Raw genomic sequence first — 17,473 nt, 5'->3', positions numbered from 1 at the left:
TCCTTCTGCCCTATAACACAAAATATATGGGCTGGGTAAGTGTTTGGAGTATAGGCAGTGAGATTCCAGTGCTTTCGCCTGATTTGGAGGACATGAGTGGAAGGAACAGGAACATGGTATCCAAACAAAACAAGCCAAATTATAGTCAGCAAACAGGATGATAAACTTCCTGGAAACTTTTAGTTTATTGCTTAAGTTGATGTAATGATAAGTTCAGTTTGTGCATTTTTTGAGCTCTTCTTTTTAACAAGAGCAACGAATTCAAGAGTACATATTTCTGCTTCACCATTTAGTTGCTGGAATTTATTTTCTGACAAATGTAGCTGTTTGTTTTAGTTGTATATTTTATTCTTTTATTTAGTTGCAGTCTGTAGCAAACTTGAGAAATCAAGATGAGAACTTAGTTCCATAATTCAAAGATATTTTAAGGATGTGGGCTACTGCTGCTATGTAATTGGCCATACTATTTTAGGACAGAGGGTTAAGGTCAAATCTCTTGTGAATGATGGTTTTGTTTATCTATAGAGATAGCATCCATTCTGTAAATTATTGCACTACAATCTTCACAGTAGAAGAGGCTAGAAAAATATTTTGAAATGAAACTGTTTTTTTCTAAAAACAAAAAAAAAGCCTGTGGAAAGTTTCTAACTGTGGATTTGGCAACCTCCCTCTGTTCTTATCCCAGTTTCTTTCACATGCTGCTGGAAAAAATCAAAGTTTAGCAATTAGTAATTTTTAACAGGCAGTTTGGAGAAAATGAGATAAAGCCTGAAAGACCAAGCAAGCTGCTTTTCTTTTGTCTTCCTTCTGACAGAATTAGTGTAGTGTCTGCTTCATTTGTATGTGCGAAGTATTAGTTACTTGTCTGGGCTTGTGCTTCACAAATTAAAGTGAACCCATCTTCCTGCAATTTTTTCTTCCTTAATTTTTGGTATAATTGTGAGAACTGAACACCTGGAATAGTGTTAGCAGAGAGAGCATCTTGCCCTGACCTCACTGCTTGCTTGTCTCCCTCTCATTCCTATGTGTAGGATCTAAGGGAAGAAGGAAAGTGAAGGTGTTTCTGTCAGGATGATGTAGACACTGAAGACTGTGAAACTTGATGTTGGGTCTCTTCTTAAAGCTACTCCATAGCTGTGGATCTGCTCCTGAACCTATTTTACCTTCATTCCCAAGGCATCTCTACCAATAAATTCAGGTGGTCCTGTGGCTCGGATGTGCCATCCATAACCTGTTCCTTAAAGGGGATAAGTCAGGCTTCCTAGTGGAGAAGCCACACCCTGTAGTCCAGAAATGAGACTGTGATCACAGTAGCTTTTATTATTGCCCAGCAGATGAGCCTCTGCATGGCTCACTGTCTGCAAGTGCAATGCCTTTGGCTGGCCCCTGTATGGCAAATTATAGGAGTCTGTTATGGGAACAAGGAAAACCTGCAGAGGCGTCATTTCCTCATCCAGAGGAAGCATGGACTGCAGGATCCAGAACTATTGAAGATGCTGGAAAACAATATTTGATATTTATTTATAGTTTCTTGATTTCCTGGTCCCACTAACACCATTGTTCCCTTGTGTTGTTCTTAGAAATCTGGTATCTGGAGCTTTGAATGGTTTAGACTATTCTTTTTTTTTTTACTTTGGGAACTGAAAGGATGTTGCTTACAACAAATTAATGCATGAAGTAAAAAATGTGAATTAAAAACTGTTCCGTTTCCTTATGTAGAAAGATTTTGTGAGACTTCAGTCTGTGGAATCGACGTGGGTGTTTTGGTAAGCAGCAGTGTGTCCTGGTATGAGTAGTATTCAGTGCTGTCAAACTCTGGTTGAGTATTTACAGATGGCATCTGCCACCAGTGTGCTCTGTTTGTGCTTGTCTGCAGTTATGGTGCAAGGGGTCTGGTGAGGGAGGGTGGTTTGCAGGATGCTGTGACTGCTGAATATTCTCCTTTTAATTTAAATAGTGGCTCTTCAGACTTTCCCCACAGACTGACTGGATGTGATGGTCTCCTTGTACTATTTTCACAAGTCAAGTTTAATATCTAAAAAAAAAAATCCCTCCTCTCTGCTTCAACCAGAAAATAGTTTAAAGCTTTTGATTACAGCCTAAAAGAATGATGCTCTTATTTCAGGAAAATTTAATAAGAAACTGTGTCATCTTAGGGTCCCAACATTGGAACAAGAAGGCAAAGCAAATGATATTGCAATCAGGTTTTGTCTTCTGTTTCCCTATAAAAATGAATGAAAAGGGCAAGAACAGCCATGCAGTCTGTGTTCCTGAGGAACACATGCTTCCCAGACAGGGCAGTGTGTTGTGCAATTATGCTGGGAGCTCATCAAAGCCAAAGACAGGCCATAAACCTACATAAGACAAAGAAAAGAGTCTGTGCTTGAATAGCAAAAGGAGAAAAGAAAGGACCAGTGAGAGAAGTATAGCCTGTGAGGGGTTATTTCTCCCTAGCATGCATGTAGAATCCTGGACCATATTTCTTGAAGTTAGGAATTTATTTGACAGTAAGACAATCCAGCTAATGTGGATAAATTTAGATGATGTTCACCATATATTCTCTCGATGCTCCATTTAGTTGTCTAAAATCATGTACTCAGTGGTCATTGTATCCTTCAAGATGTGGAACCTTTTTGATGGATGTAAATGGTGATTAGCATGTAAATATCCTGCGGTATAATTAATGTGCAGCAGATGTACAGATGTGTAGATATTTGATTTGTGTATAGCATAAAGGAAAAAGAGAACTATTTTTTCTTATCATCTACTCTTTTTCATAGTTATCAAACCAGTAAAGAAATAAAAGATCAACTATTCTTTGAATTTGCACAGTTGAAGTATCCCATGAACCAAATACAGTCTAAAAGGTAATATTAATTATTGCTTTTTCATGGAAATTGGTTCAAAACCATATGGGCAGTTGGAAATTCATGAGACCAGCTCAGGGTAGAGAATAGAGACATATAACAATCTTTTGTTTGTATGAAGCTGTGTGTAAAATAATTTAAATTTTTATATTATTGTATTCTTTTTGGAATGAAGTTAAGACAATTAACATTGGCATCTAATTTTAAGAAACTAGTAGTTTTATCCTTTTTTTTTTTTATTTGTATAATAAATGGAAGTTCTGGTTCAAATTGAACTACATTAAATACTTATACTGCAGTGTTAATTAAATGATGGTTGCATGAACTGAGGCATCATTGCACATGAGTATGTAAATGTGGACCTGTGTAAATGGCAAGCAATAGGAATTATCCAAGACATGTTTCCTTAGTAGGGAAGCGTTCCAATTGTTACTGATTGGGAAGGAACTTAAATGGGATGTTACAGCTTTTTTTCTGTGATCAGGAGCGAGCACTTTCTTGAAGTTCTATACTCACTACAGCTTCCCTCCAGGCTTTGCAAAGAACTGAAACTGGGGAAGCAAACTGCTGTTTCATATTCTTCCTTCCTTCGTGTTTTTCTTGGCACCTGTGTGCAAATGCGAATGGCAGCCAGAACTGGCAGTGAACAGTGTTTGAGAGCACATTTTATTTATACAACTCAGAAAATAAAAATTTTAGCTCTCTCAAGCATTCTAACTCCTAATTAGCATTTAGCCTTATTAAACATTAAATAACTTCATAATTAAGGACTGTGCATTCCAATATTAGAAAAAAAAATGTTGTGTTGAAAATTGAGCATGTAAAAAGGGGTTGGTGGGCTTCCATTATGGTTGCCTGTCAGTATTTTCAAGTTTCCTCAGTTTATATGTAAAAGTGTTTGTTTGTTTTTTAATAAGCTGCATTAATCATGAAGGACCAAATAATTTGTTTTCATTGGTGCTGAGTCAACTTTCCTCCCTTATTCAGATACAATAGGAATTAATACTTAAATTTAAATTCTGAAAGTGGAGATATAATATTTTATTTCAGGTTTCCTCCTCATAATAAGTGATAAAGATCATGGCTTTCTTAATTCTGGTGGATATTTTTGAGTCAGAAAAGACTCACAGTGGTCTTCAAACATGTTAATGGACTTTAGAAGGAAATAGGAGATGTACAGAGGATGACTTTCTTGTAATATTTTTGAAATTTCAAACTATTATTTTTAAATTAAACCAGAAAATCTAAATAATTCTTTTGGAAGGGTATTTTTTGACAAATGTGTTTCTCATCTTGTCCTCTCACATATTTCTCATCTTTTACACTTCCTGAAATTACTGATTTGTTTAAAGAAATAAAATTTGTTATGAAGAATTGAAGAGTTGCTTCAAAAATATTCTAGAAATGTTGAGTTCTTCCTAATTGGTCTTCTCCTCTTAAAAACAATAATTTAGGGATATCCTAATTTTGTGAGTAAAAATTGAATTTAAAAAAAATCCCAAATTGAACAGAGTAAGATATTCTTGCATAAAAGAAGCAGAAACTGTAGTATGAAGTATAGAGGTTTCAAACATACAAATTCTTTTCTAATTATGATTGCAATATAATGGGAACATACTGTTACTTCCAGATGTACACTTGTTCTGAGGTTTCCTAGATTCTTGTTTTGGTTTGCTAGTAGTGGACACAGCTGAACTCACTGGGATTTCCTAACAAGAACCTAGTGTTCTATAAATTCAGGAAACAGCTGACTTTTATGAGAAGTAAGCTGTAATGGTAGATGTCATTTCTTTTCCATTTCAACATGAGTGATACAAGATCAGTTAGTTATGTGATTAGCAGTACATTATTCACTCCATGACATACACCAACAGGACCATAAGATGCATTGCCACAGGGAATTCCACATACACGTGAATGTTTTTTAATACAGAGTATGTTTTTAATAAAAAAAATCTTCAAAATGTAATTCAGAGGAATTCTTGGCATGCTGGAAGCATTTTGTTTATTGATATGGATGCCTCTTCTTTGGTTAGTTTGTTGCAATCCTAACAGACGGTTCAGAAATTCAAAGGGGTCAGGCCAATCTCTTTTTTTGCCTTCCAGAACCTCTCTTGGTGATTGAAATGTAACTTGTTTGTATTTTTAATGGGATAAAGGCTTGATTAGCAGCAATTCCTGTTACATAAAATATTTGCTAAAAATATTACACAAACTGCGTTCTGCTTATCTTGCAGGTGGGGGTACATCACTTCTGCCAGTATATGGCCTTTTACTAAAGCTCTGGTTAAGCTGTATTTTAATTAAGCAATAATTTAGGTGATCTTCTAGAAGTTTGCTGTATGTGGCATCAGATCACAGGAGCATGTGTGAGCCAGCCAGACCTCAGCCTCTGATTTGGTGTGATTTGGAATGATCTCAACTGTGCGAGTGCCCCCATCGTTACTCATCAACCAAACTGCTGTTGACCAGCAAGAGCACAGCTAGCCCTCAGAACAGGTTCCCAAAATGAGGATGCTAGATATCCATATTTTAGTGGCAGGATTCTTGACATCTGGGAAGAAAAGGAATAGATGTCTTCTAAACTGGACCAGGAAAAGGTTGTACTAAATCTTTCTGAGAATGGCTTCAGTGCAAGGAAGAGGGTGGAGACATCGGACATCCTGCCTGGCTGTGTGGAACTGGACTTTAACTATAAATCTTTTACTTTCATCTGCAATGGAGCTGAAAGGAAGGAAGGGATCAAAAGTGAAAGCTCAGGTGATTTTAGAGGTGGGAAACACGAGTTTAGGGGGTGCTTCCTCGTCAAAGAAGGGAACTGACTTAAAAGTCTCAAAGTGTGTGAAAGGAAGAACAATATGTCCAGTATAAAAGTTGAAAAATATCATCAGTGAGCACAAAATGCAGAAAAGGTGATTGAGGGTTGAAGAAGGATGAGGAAAGGTTTTTTTGCTCTACTCTTAGAAATTTTCTGATATGACAGAGGAAAAAAAAAAGATGCATGATGGAGAATGGGTTGATTATCCCAAAATGTGTCATCACATTAATAATGTATGAAAATATTATGAAGACACATATTTTTTCAAAGCATTAGTTTCTTCATTTGTGTGTGTACTTATGAATTCACATTTACTTTAAGTCAGGGATCTCTTTCAGACAGACTGCTGTCCCCTAGGATCAGATGAATGGAGAGGTGGATTGTTTGGTAGGCTGGGAAAAGAAATTATCGCTAGAACAGAAAACATTGCAGATGTTGCCCATCTATTCACTCTGTACTTACTGGCACTGGAATATGATGCCAGCTTTGAAAGTAGCACTAGGTACAGCAGGGAGGAAGAATGTATCTGACCTTGGCTGATGCTCTCGCTGCTGGTTGTGATTCATCCAGTCCTGCAGGCAAGATGGGAGAAACAGGTGGTGCCTCAGCTGGTGAATCACTGGAGAGAGAAGAAGAGTCTTTTGTTCAGTAGCAGAAGCCAGCCTGATCTGCTACTGCCACTGCTGCTGGCACAGGTTAATGGGAAGAGGAGGCTAGGAACACAGTGTTTGCCACAGCTGCTACTGCTGCTGGAGTCTTCTCTATTGATTTTTGTGTTTTTCCTCCTTGTGGCGAAATCAAACAAAAGTGCTTCAACAAAACTGGCTCGGTGTTCTTCTGGGACTTGGAATCTGATGTGCATTAATTATAGCATGCAAAACTGCTGTGCTAAATACTACCTCGATTCCTGTGAACTGAATTAGCCACGACAGGCTAGTCAGCTATGACAGAGAGCAGTTTTCTTCCCAAGTATAGATCTTCATGTTCTCTCTAGGATCATTTGGAATATTGCGAAAAGACCAAAATATTTTCCACCATCCAGATGCCTACAGTTACATTAAGAATGTAAAGAGAGAACACAGAAACTACAAGTATTTCATGTTTGTATTTCTAAATTTGTGAAGATGAGGTTATTATCATAGACACAGAAATGTTTTCCTTTTGGTGCATCCCTTTACGGGATTTTGTCTTTGCACTGTGCAAAATAAAATTGTATTCAATTTTAATGTCCTTAACAGCTTTATTCAGAAGGCTATGATAGGTTGGGCACTTCACTTGAACTGGTTTTCCTAAAGTGAAAATTTTCAGGAAATTACCTTATTAAAAATACATGTTTTTTGCAGTTCACCTTGGTTTTGTTTGTGGCAGTGTAGATTTAAGAGTAGAAATGCTGTTAAAAGAATTCTGAGGGGAAAAAATTACTATTTAATTTTTTTTTTTAGATAAAACCCAATATTTATTTATAGGCTTAATCCCAAGTAGGATTATTACTTTCAGAAAGATAGTTACATATCTTTTGTGATCTAGGAGCTCTGACATAATTTCTGTACTTTTTATCTGTAAAGAAAGCAAAAACTCTTTGTGCCCTGGGAGTCTTCTGCAGGCAGACTTCTTTGTTTTCCCTGATTTCATTCCAGATGTCAGAGAAGTCATTTGTGCTGTTGGCAGCTTCTTGTGCTATCTGTAGCAGTGGTAGGTTTTTGTTTTGTTTTTTTTTCCCAACAAAACACAGAGCAACCATCAAGAAAAAAACCCCACCAAACAACAAACAATGCAACTCTTATTTTGATAAGACCAGAAGTTAAAATCCCCATAACAGGAATCCAGTGTGTGTTCTCTGTAAAAAAAAAAATGCTGCTTCACAAAATGGCAGCTGATCAGCAGACAGGCAAAGCCATTAGTGTTTATTTGTCATCATGAACAAATTCTTTTATAGTTCTCTGAATTTGGATTTTCAGTGTTTTATGGTTTCATTTTCATGACCATTGATTCCTGTATTGTGTTACTGCAATGCCAGGCAAAGGGTAAAAGAATGAGACCAGGGAATAGTACAGAAAGTATGTAACAGTTCACAGGTAAGATGAACAAAGTGTGTAATTAGCTTCATTGCTATTATTAGCATGGAATAATCTCCAAATTATTCTATACCACATTTCTCAAAGGTAGAGGGGAATTACTCTTCTCTACACCACCATGGTACGGGGACCCTGAGTCACAGCCTAAAATAGAGGCATTTTAATGTTCCCAATAGGACCTGAATGGAGTCAGGGAAATTCAGCACTAAACTGTTATCTTATATATTTCCTATGTAGTTGCTCCCCTATTCCAAAGGACTTTGTTGGACCCCCATGTTTTCGTCTGCAAGTCTGTCAGACTTGTAAAGATCATAAAACTTCTTACCATGTGACTCTCCATATTTAGAATTTTATCAGTATTTTTGGGCATTTCTTCTCCAGAGCAGATATGCACTGCTCATGCAGATGCCATTTTGTGTTAATGAAGTTTCTGGGAGGATGCTTAGAAAGTTTAGGTTTGTAATTTGAATGCCAAGCTTTGTGGAGGCAGAAGTTGTGGTGCTCTGAGTGACTCAAGAATATTCCTAGAGTGACAGAGTTTTCCATAAACAGTTCTAAAAGCTGACAAACAAAACTGGGTGTTGTTTTCTTAATGTGGGTAACAAACATCCTCCTTTATATTTGCTTTTCATCTGGTCTTCGAAATTTAGACTGCTCTTTATGGTAGCCAGCCAAGCTGCTGCTCTGAAATGTTGCATGGAGATCTCTTAAAAGAGAAATCACCAATAGTCTGGCTGGCAGAGAGTGCCAGGAATTGCTGTTTGCTGTGCTGGAGGGTTGAATCCCTATACTATAGCAAGGTAGATAGAATGCTGCTGGCACAAGGTGAAAATCTAGAGAATTACATTCTGTTTTATACCATATGTCTCTGCTGTTATTTTAGAAAATTAAGAACTGAAAGGAAGCTAAGGGAAACTCTGGAATCTGCTTGAAAAGCTTTGAGAAAGTTGAGGATCCCTGTCTATGTGACATTGCCCTGGGATCCTGGAGTGCACAGAGATGTTTGTTATTCTCTGTGTATGTTTTACTGCTTCTACACTAATGCAGATGAATATTGAAGTAGATTCAGCAAGATGTAGTAAACACAGATAAGTCATGATTTACTGACATGCATGTTTGATGTAATTGTATTAGGGTTGAACTGATTTTTCACTTTGGTGATTTTTGTTGGTTTTTTGCTTTTCTGTAAGCGTGGAAATAATGTATGACCATTGATTCGTACAGCTGTTTGGTCAGTCCAGGAGCAGGATCTATCCTATTGTTTCCTTGCAATTTGTGATTGCTTTGCTCCTTTATTGACCTTCATGTGGTGCTCAGTAATGTGTGTGGACTTGGAGTCTCATACTTGAAGTAATGGTTAAAGTTTTAGAGGGAACTCAGTGCTGTTTCAGAGGAGTTTCTGACTTGGTTTTATTTTTTTTTTTGTTTTTTATGTGTCCATTTCTTTAGTGGATTGTAAATTGGCTGAGATGTCCATTCTGCTTTTTTATTTTTAGAGATGTGTTTTTTCTATGGTTAATTAGAGATTTTGCAGTATGTTTTCAAAAGCTTATATAATTATTTCTTTCCATTAACTGAAGAACTGACAGCTCCTGAGTAGTTTCTGTCCATCCTTATATATTTTCCTTTTAAAGTCTGTAATTTCTGTGCTGGGGTCCTCCTTACAATTGTGTCTGCAAATTACCTGCTTTTTCTCTGTCTACTAATTTTTGCAGAAATGCTTTTGGTTGTCCTCAGTTGATTAAATAATTATGGAGATTTTTTGCGTAGTCAACCCTCTCTGAGACCCGTGTGTTTATGAGTTCAGAAACATTAGTCTTTTCATAGTTGTAGTGCTGGATTGAGGTTATTTTACACAGTAAAAAAAGCAATTACTCCTCCATCCTCTTGCCTGATGATGGCTGTCCATTCTCCCTGGCAAAGTACTAGTGCAGAGGTCTTACGTGTGTGGAGTCTGTGGTGTCTCTGTGCTGCAGGAAGGGAACTGATAAGGGGATTTATGTCCTGGAAACCTGGGTTTCATCAATGCTTTGCATTATTCACTCCACAATGGGTGAAGTCCGCCAGGGATCTGCCTTGGATGTAGATACAACCATCCCTACCTGTGCTTCCCTGAATTCTCTTAACGCTACTCTTCTAGAAAATGTGACATTATTCCAATTATTTTGCACTATGTGCAGTTTGTAGAACTTCATGTAAGTGCTTGAAAAATTCAAATTTTCACATGCATTGATTTTTGAGACAGAGAACAATGATTTTTTTCAGGAAGCAAATCTGCATTGATAGGGAGAACAATGGAGTGCTGAGCAACCTGGTCTAGGGGAAGGTGTCTCTGCCCATGGCAGGGGAATTGAGACGAGATGGATTTTAAGGTCCTTTCCAACCCATGGCCATTCTATGATACTTTGAACAGGTGGCAATCTTAGGGAAAAAACTGGCCTCATGACTACACTACCCCTGCAGAATGAGTACAGCAAAATATTACAGGGGCTTCCAAGAAGTTGCAGGACAGGTCTGAAGTTGTCCCAGGCCTCCCTACCTTAATTAGTGATTTGTGTCTGGGCTCTGCGAAAGTTTGGATTTTCCTGGATTTATTTTCTGATAACCTCTGCAGATGTGATGTCTGGGACAGTGCTGCTTGGACAACTGTTTATTGCAGCTGATATATTCTCTTCTTGACCTCCTGACTCCCATCTAGCATCTTGAATCACTTGGGAATAACTAATGCCTCAGCTCTCAATTCCTTCTTAGTTTCACTATCAGCCAGCTCCATGCTCACCTTCAGAATTACAGGAAATGAAGATCTTCTTAGATAACATAAGTGCAGATGAGCAGTATGTTTGGTCTGTGGGGAAATAATGTGAACAGAGAGATATTACAGATAGTAAAAATAGATTTGAGTTTCAGAGGTAGTTCTTATAATTATTTTTTCCTCTTTGATTCTAAAGCATATTTAATGGTGTTGCATGGTTAAGTGAAAAATTCCAAAATTTAGCTAAGAGTCATGCAGCTTTCACTCTTTGTGGGATTGGTTGTACAGATAATGCATGCAGCAAATTTGCCATAACCCCTGGGGATACTCCTAGCAAGGAATGAGGTAAAGGGCTTTTGTCCACCATCAGTTAACTGCTGCAAATGAGTTAATGGCATTTTTTAGCACCAGTAAAACATTAAAAAGAAAGCACAAATAGTTAGGAAAAAGACAGATTTAATGAACTAGAAAATCTACATCGTTGTAGAGAGCGATAGGAAATGTACAGTGTGCTGGCAGTATTCCAAACTTAATTCAGTTTATGTCCTGGATAACTAGATTTGACTCTTCAGTAATAAAAATGTGTAATGCCAGTTACATAGTTCTTTTCAGCAGAGAAAGGAGCATTGCTTGGGAATGAAAATGTTTAAGTCCCAGCAGAGGGCAAGAGGGGCTGCTGTGACTGCTATCTTTCCACACAGGGGTTATTTATTGCCTCTTTTATGGAATTTGCATCACACCAGAATTTAGATGAGCTCATGTACAGTGTACAATGCACAGTGACTTGGAGCTAAATGGTTATGAAAGACATGACATTTGTGCACTCATGGTGCCAGGTTTTAATGACTGAAGAATATGCATGTCTGTGTGAAGAATTATCAATGTAAGATTTTAGTCTGCCGTTTGTAGATACTTTTTAGGACATACCAATATCTTTGCAATGAAATGAATTAATGAAAATTAATTCTGCTCTTTGTACTTGAGATATTTATTTCTTTAGGAATTGCTTTCTGTACACATCTTCTTTTGTGTCCAGTTCTTGAATGTATAATGAAAGAAAACTTACAATTTTGGTATTTCATTGGTGGTATTACTAACTTCTGATTTGATCACTGGGGATTAGGTTCTTGGGGAGGAAAGACAGAAGAGTTTTCATTAAGCAAAACCAGGTGCAGCTGACTGTTGCTTAAGCCAATTTACAATAAGTTTGATTATTAATATGTCTCAAATCTGACTTTTGGTTGCTATGGTAAAAGTTACATGACATAATAGTATCTCCTGATTAGTTTAATTTGAAAATTAGCATCTTATTTTGGCTTGTCTTGTGCTCAATTTGTAAAGTAATAGAGTGAGATTTTGAAAATTAATAATTTTTTCTCTTGCTTGATTGTAATATGAATGCAGGATGGAAGTGGTACTTCAGAGATGTTCATGTTCAGTTTCTCAGCTTCATTAATATTTTACTCTTTTTAACACTCTGTAGATAGGTCTTTCTATCATGTTAGAATAACAGGACTACTAAATGATTTATAAATAAAGAGCTTGTTTTAGATTCTGAATAATATTCTGATGTGGCTCTATATCCAGTTTGGGAAACAAATTAAAGCATAACATGCCAGAAGTTGTTCAAGTCTTCCTGAAATAACTTTTTCCTTATTTGTCTTGTTTCATGCAGGCTTTTCTTCACCGAATGATCCAATGTGCTGCAGCCAAAGTGGATAAAAATGTCACAGAAGAAACAGTTAAGGTTAGTCTCCTAATTGCATTTTTTCCTTCTGTTTTGTATCTGATGTTTCACTTATGTATGTTTTATTCTTTTGCAGATGTTGTTTTCGAATATTGAAGATATTCTTGCAGTTCACAAAAACTTCCTGTCCCTTGTGGAGGACTGTTTACAGCCAGAACCTAATGCACAGCATGAAGTTGGAACCTGCTTTCTGAATTATGTATGCTATCTTTTATTTCAGCCTTTTTTTCACGTCTTTCTTTTATTTTTTGCCTTTATTAATTACTATCATGGTGATAAGTGTACATAGTCATGAAGCCTAACTGTGGCTTGATTGCGTAATGAAGTTCATCTCTTGGTTACTGTCATGTCTAAGAATAAAAAAAATAGATGGGAGGACAGTGCAGAAAGAACATATTAAATGACACTTCTGGTGTGTCATCATTATTATATTCACCAGATCAGCTCAGGCTGACAAACTGAGCCCTGCAACTTGGGCGGAGGTGTTCCTATGCGTTAGATGGAGGTACAAGGTTGCATGCCGCAAGAGTAGTACTATCTTTTTATTCCCCCTTAGTGCTCTGCAAAAATGTGAATATTTAGTAAAGAACTGTATATACTGGATCAAATACCTCCACGGTTCTGGATTATGAAGACTTTTTTTTTTCCAGCAACTGCAGTACCTCTACAAACAAGTATGTTTGTGTGTCCTGTAGTAATTGGTTTCTAGGAGTATTATTTTTCCTGTTGGAGCAAAACAAGGATGTTACTGTTACAGAACTTTGCAAAATGAAGACAAATTGGTTTGCTTTCAGTTGTAGACCTAACAAAAAGTCCAGGTTTCATTGTTATCTCTGGTTAGAGTTCTATTTGTTTGTTAAGTCTTTAATTATTCATTGTGGCAGGAGAAATCTCTTAATGGAAACAATTTACAGAAGTTGAGTAACATGAGTTTTTAACTTTGCAGAAAAATGGATCATATTTGAAAACAAGTGTTAGCAGCAAATTGTGTAATAATGTCAACAAATTAGCCATTCATTTTGCATTTTCTTCATGTATGTTTTTATCCTGTGTGTTTGTGGGAGTGCTGCACAGGCTGAGATCTATCCAGCTGGGGCTCAGCTCTGTGGAAAGGGACCTCAGTGTTCTGGTGGACCACCATCTCAATATGATTGAACAGCGTGCTGCTGTGACAAAAAAAAACAAAGCTAAGAGCATGCTGGGTTGCAACAGTTAGAGCATCACCAGCAGAGATAAAGAGATCATTATCACTTGTATGCTCAGTGCTTGTTAGGCCACAGCCGGAGTTCTGTGTTCAGTTGTGGTCTCTGCTGTACAAAAGAGATGTGGACAGTCTGGACAGGTTTAAGAGAAGAGCCACAAGGATGGTCATGGGAAGTGTTCCATGTGGCTGCCTGAGAGAACTGACTTGGGAAAAGAAGGCTTGAATGAGACTTTATCACTATGTTCCAGTATTTAAAAGGTGACTACAAAGATGGAGACTTCCATTTTACAGAATCATGTGGATAATAGAAGGGGTAATGGGTACAAGTTTCTCCCGGTGAAATTCCAGTTGGACACCAGAGAAAAATTTTTCACAATGAGAACAATTAGTCATTGGAATAATCTCCCCAGGGAAGTGGTGGATTCGTCAACATTGGACACATTTAAGATTCCACTGGACAGGATTCTGGGCCATCTTGTCTAGACCATGCTCTTGCCAAGAAAGGTTGGACCAGATCATCCCTGAGGTCCCTTTCAACCTTGTTTTCTATGAATCTGTGTTTGAAATTCCCAAGTGGTGCTTCGAGACTGTTCATAATTTGAGGCTAGACCTCACATAATAAATGTATGAAGAAGAGCTGACTTTCTAGAATGAAGGCCATATTAGCTTTGCAAAGAGTTCGTTCCATGTTTTATTAATTAAAAAAAATCAAAATGGCAAGTGAAAAACAATGTCTCTTTTTGTTTCTGCAGAAAGAGAAATTCCGTATCTATGATGAGTACTGTAGCAACCACGAGAAGGCACAGAAAGTACTTCTTGACCTGAACAAAATAAGAACAGTGCGGACGTTTCTTTTGGTAAATAAACTTTGAGTTGGTTTTCTAACATTGTATTTTTTAGGTTTTTTTTCACCTCTACCATGTAATGAATACAAGCACACCTGCAAGTGGTTAGCAGGCAATTGTAGGAGGAGGTAGTGTTTCCAGAGGAAGGGGGTGGTTAAATCATATTTTCACTGCTGTGCTTGGATCTGTGGATAATACAGCATTAGGCAGCGTACCTTGAACGTATTGGCCAGGATACAAGGGTGTGATTCTCTAGAAAGGACAAAGAATAGAATAAAATAGATGACAAGTGATAGGGAAAGGAATTGTCGGAAGGAGCTGGAGAACGCAGCAGAACTTCTGAAGGGGACTCTGCATTCTGCTACTGTAGCCAGCGCTGTTGCAGACAGAAAAATCTTTTGTTATGGATCATTGAGGAGCCATTCGAATCTTAGATGCTGACTTAATCCAAGGTGAAAGAAACAGCTCCACAAGTAGTCTTTCACTTTATAAGACAAGTAAGGAGGGGTTTGAAAATGTTAAGTCTGATAGTCCTCCTGGTTTTTCAACAGCAAACAAATTTTTATGTAAATACTGATAGTATTAGTTATAGATAGTATTAGACAGCTAATAGTTTACTTTAGCTGTTAAAAGCAGGATTCAGTGTGGAATGGTTTTTGTGTTTCTTCCATGGTGTCCTGTGGTAAAAGGTCAGCTTTGAAATGAGTAGTCTACTATATTGGAACGTAAACCTGAGCAAGTGTCCATGGATATGCTATCAAATTTTGGAGTGATCGGATTTGATAATTGTGTTTTGGGACTGGAGAACAAATGGCCCTTTCAGCAAAGCATCACAGATGTGTTTGAGGAAAAAAAGATTCTGCCAATGCTGATAGTATCACAAGTCCTCAGTTAATTTTATTAATTATTTTTAGCATGCAGTAAGGTTCCACTACTGCTGTTGACAGTGTTCTTGGTGAAGTCCTATTGCATCACACTGGTGCTTTGAAGGATACCAGATCTGACTCCCCAGCTGCACTTACTTACAGCCAAGTTAATGAGCAGTGTGGGAATTTCCTTATTGTGGGAGGTACTGTGTGATATGAGGCACCATCTGCCTTTCTGCTAAGAATCTCTTACACAGAAATGGTGATCCACAGTTAAAAACTGCTTCAAAGTTGTCCTATTTTTCCTCAGTGGTTGACACAGTATCTTTCACTTTGTCCCAGACTGGGGAGCTTCATTCATGTGGTTCTTGTATTGGGAGCAGCATGGCCAGACTCAAGAAGAAAGGGTGAATGCTGACTACAGAGGCAAAAAGCAATATACTCTGGAGAAAGATGGCAAAGAGCTTGTTGTGTGACAAAGGAAGCCAAGTGTGTCATTGTGGCAGTTAATGGTGTGTCTGTTTTAGGTGCTCTGGGGCATATGCAGAGGTCTTTCTCATCTGGTTTGGGTTCCTCACAGGTGTAGGGCATGATTTGAAAGCACAATCAAAGCTTTCTGGGCACGCTAAAGGGTTCAGGTCATTAGAGTTGTGGTTATCTATAAATTACTGGGAGCTGAAACCAGAACTTTTGAAGCTTTGAGTATAGAGGCAGTTCTTGTAATAACTATAGTCTGCATTGCCATTATCTTACTTGGTCTTTATCAGTAAAGGTTTTGTGTTTGGAAGTGAAATCCTTTAGGCTAAAGCATCCTTTAGGATAAGCCAGAAGCTGGTTAAGCATGAGTACAAAGCAGAGACTTCAGAGTGGGTGTGGAGATCCCCATTGCAGTGCTGGTTGTAGGAGAGGTGTGTTGGGTGGCCACCCAGTTGTGCAGCCTCTGTTCCATCAACAATGTGTCTGCATCCCGATCTGTGGCCTGTGTCTACATCTCATCTGGCTGTCTTAAACTGCTTTTCTTTAGTGTCCTCAGTTTAGACAACTTGTTCTTTGAAGCTGAGATTATCTCATGCCATTGCATCACAATTCCTTCTGATCTCTCCATAAAATAATTGTCATCATTACTTTAGGTCTTTTTGTACTTACACTTTAATTCCAGCAATTCCAAATATTTGCTGTGATGTGCTTTGTGTGTTTTCTTATCCCCAAAAGCCCTTATTCTTTTCTCTCTTTCAGCTACTTTTATTGGGTACTATCACCCAATGTTGAATTTACTCTCTGCTTCCATAATCAGATGTCTTGTTGAAATTTTTTAATAGCCTTTTGCCCATGACTTCAGGATATTTTATTCATTGTACATCAAATTTAAATATATAAGCATGAAAATAGAACATGTTTTTTTTTGAGGTGTGTATTAGGATGGCCATATTCAAACATTCAAACCATCTTTGATGCTACTCAGTGCTGCAAACACTTTTTAGAAACGGCATCAGCTGTAGTGGTCACCCTGAAATATTTTTATTTTTGTTTGTTGAAGTCTGAAAGCATATTTTGAGCATTTTATTTACTGTTTTTTAGTTTCAAACTGTAAGAAAAAGTCCTCTTCATCAGACTGGATGAAGAAGGTACTAATGTGAGAGGCCTGCATTCTGCCTTTTTGACATCCTTGTCGTGTGTGATAACCTGTGCATATGTTCAAGCCTGTACTTTTGACAGTCTTGCAAACCTCCCTCCTTATATATATATATATATATATATTTACACAGTCTGTGTATACTTTAGCCAAACAGTGCTGTATACCTATGCCCTTGTCTTTATTTCGGGTAGGTTTCTTGGGATTTTTCAATAATTTGTGAACCTGTTCTCTCTCCAGAACTGCATGCTCCTTGGAGGACGCAAGAACACGGACGTACCCCTGGAGGGATATCTAGTGACACCAATACAGAGAATATGCAAGTATCCCCTTCTTTTGAAGGTACTCACAAGATTTTTATTGAGGACTTTATACTTCCTGTATAAAACTGGTTGCTAAGCATGTTTCTGAACCCCAGGAACAATCCTTCTGTGCAGTGAATTATCTCTTTATTAAGATATTGGACCCAGCCTTGCTCCCATTAAAGCTGGTGGCAACTCTTCTGACATCAGTATTAAAAGAACCGAGGAGCTTGGCTGGATTGAGATGATTAGCTCTGCTCTGCTTGTACTTGTAAGGTTGCCTCCCCATTGTTGGGCAGAAGTGAGCCATTGGGGAGAGTTTAATGAGACTAATTTCAGCTGGGTTCAATCATGCCCTTGCTTA

The 17,473-nt window shown here is 37.8% G+C and overlaps 1 protein-coding gene across 1 annotated transcript in view; it reads left to right on the top strand.

The window, feature by feature from the left end:
- LOC115948080 (phosphatidylinositol 3,4,5-trisphosphate-dependent Rac exchanger 2 protein-like) overlaps positions 1-17,228 on the top strand; it is a 49,460-nt gene extending 32,232 nt beyond the window's left edge. The window contains exons 2-5 of the mRNA XM_031058646.1: positions 12,188-12,259; positions 12,336-12,458; positions 14,216-14,320; positions 17,048-17,228. Of these exons, the coding sequence (XP_030914506.1) occupies positions 12,188-12,259; positions 12,336-12,458; positions 14,216-14,320; positions 17,048-17,206 (459 nt within the window). The 3' untranslated portion in view covers positions 17,207-17,228. The remainder of the gene's footprint in view (positions 1-12,187; positions 12,260-12,335; positions 12,459-14,215; positions 14,321-17,047) is intronic.
- The last annotated feature ends 245 nt before the right edge of the window (positions 17,229-17,473 follow it).

The sequence above is a fragment of the Geospiza fortis genome, unplaced genomic scaffold, assembly GCF_000277835.1.
Source record: "Geospiza fortis unplaced genomic scaffold, GeoFor_1.0 scaffold121, whole genome shotgun sequence".
In the NCBI taxonomy this organism is placed as follows: Eukaryota; Metazoa; Chordata; class Aves; order Passeriformes; family Thraupidae; genus Geospiza; species Geospiza fortis.
The sequence above is the reverse complement of the archived record's forward strand: the minus strand, read 5'-3'. Positions and strand labels throughout refer to the sequence as shown.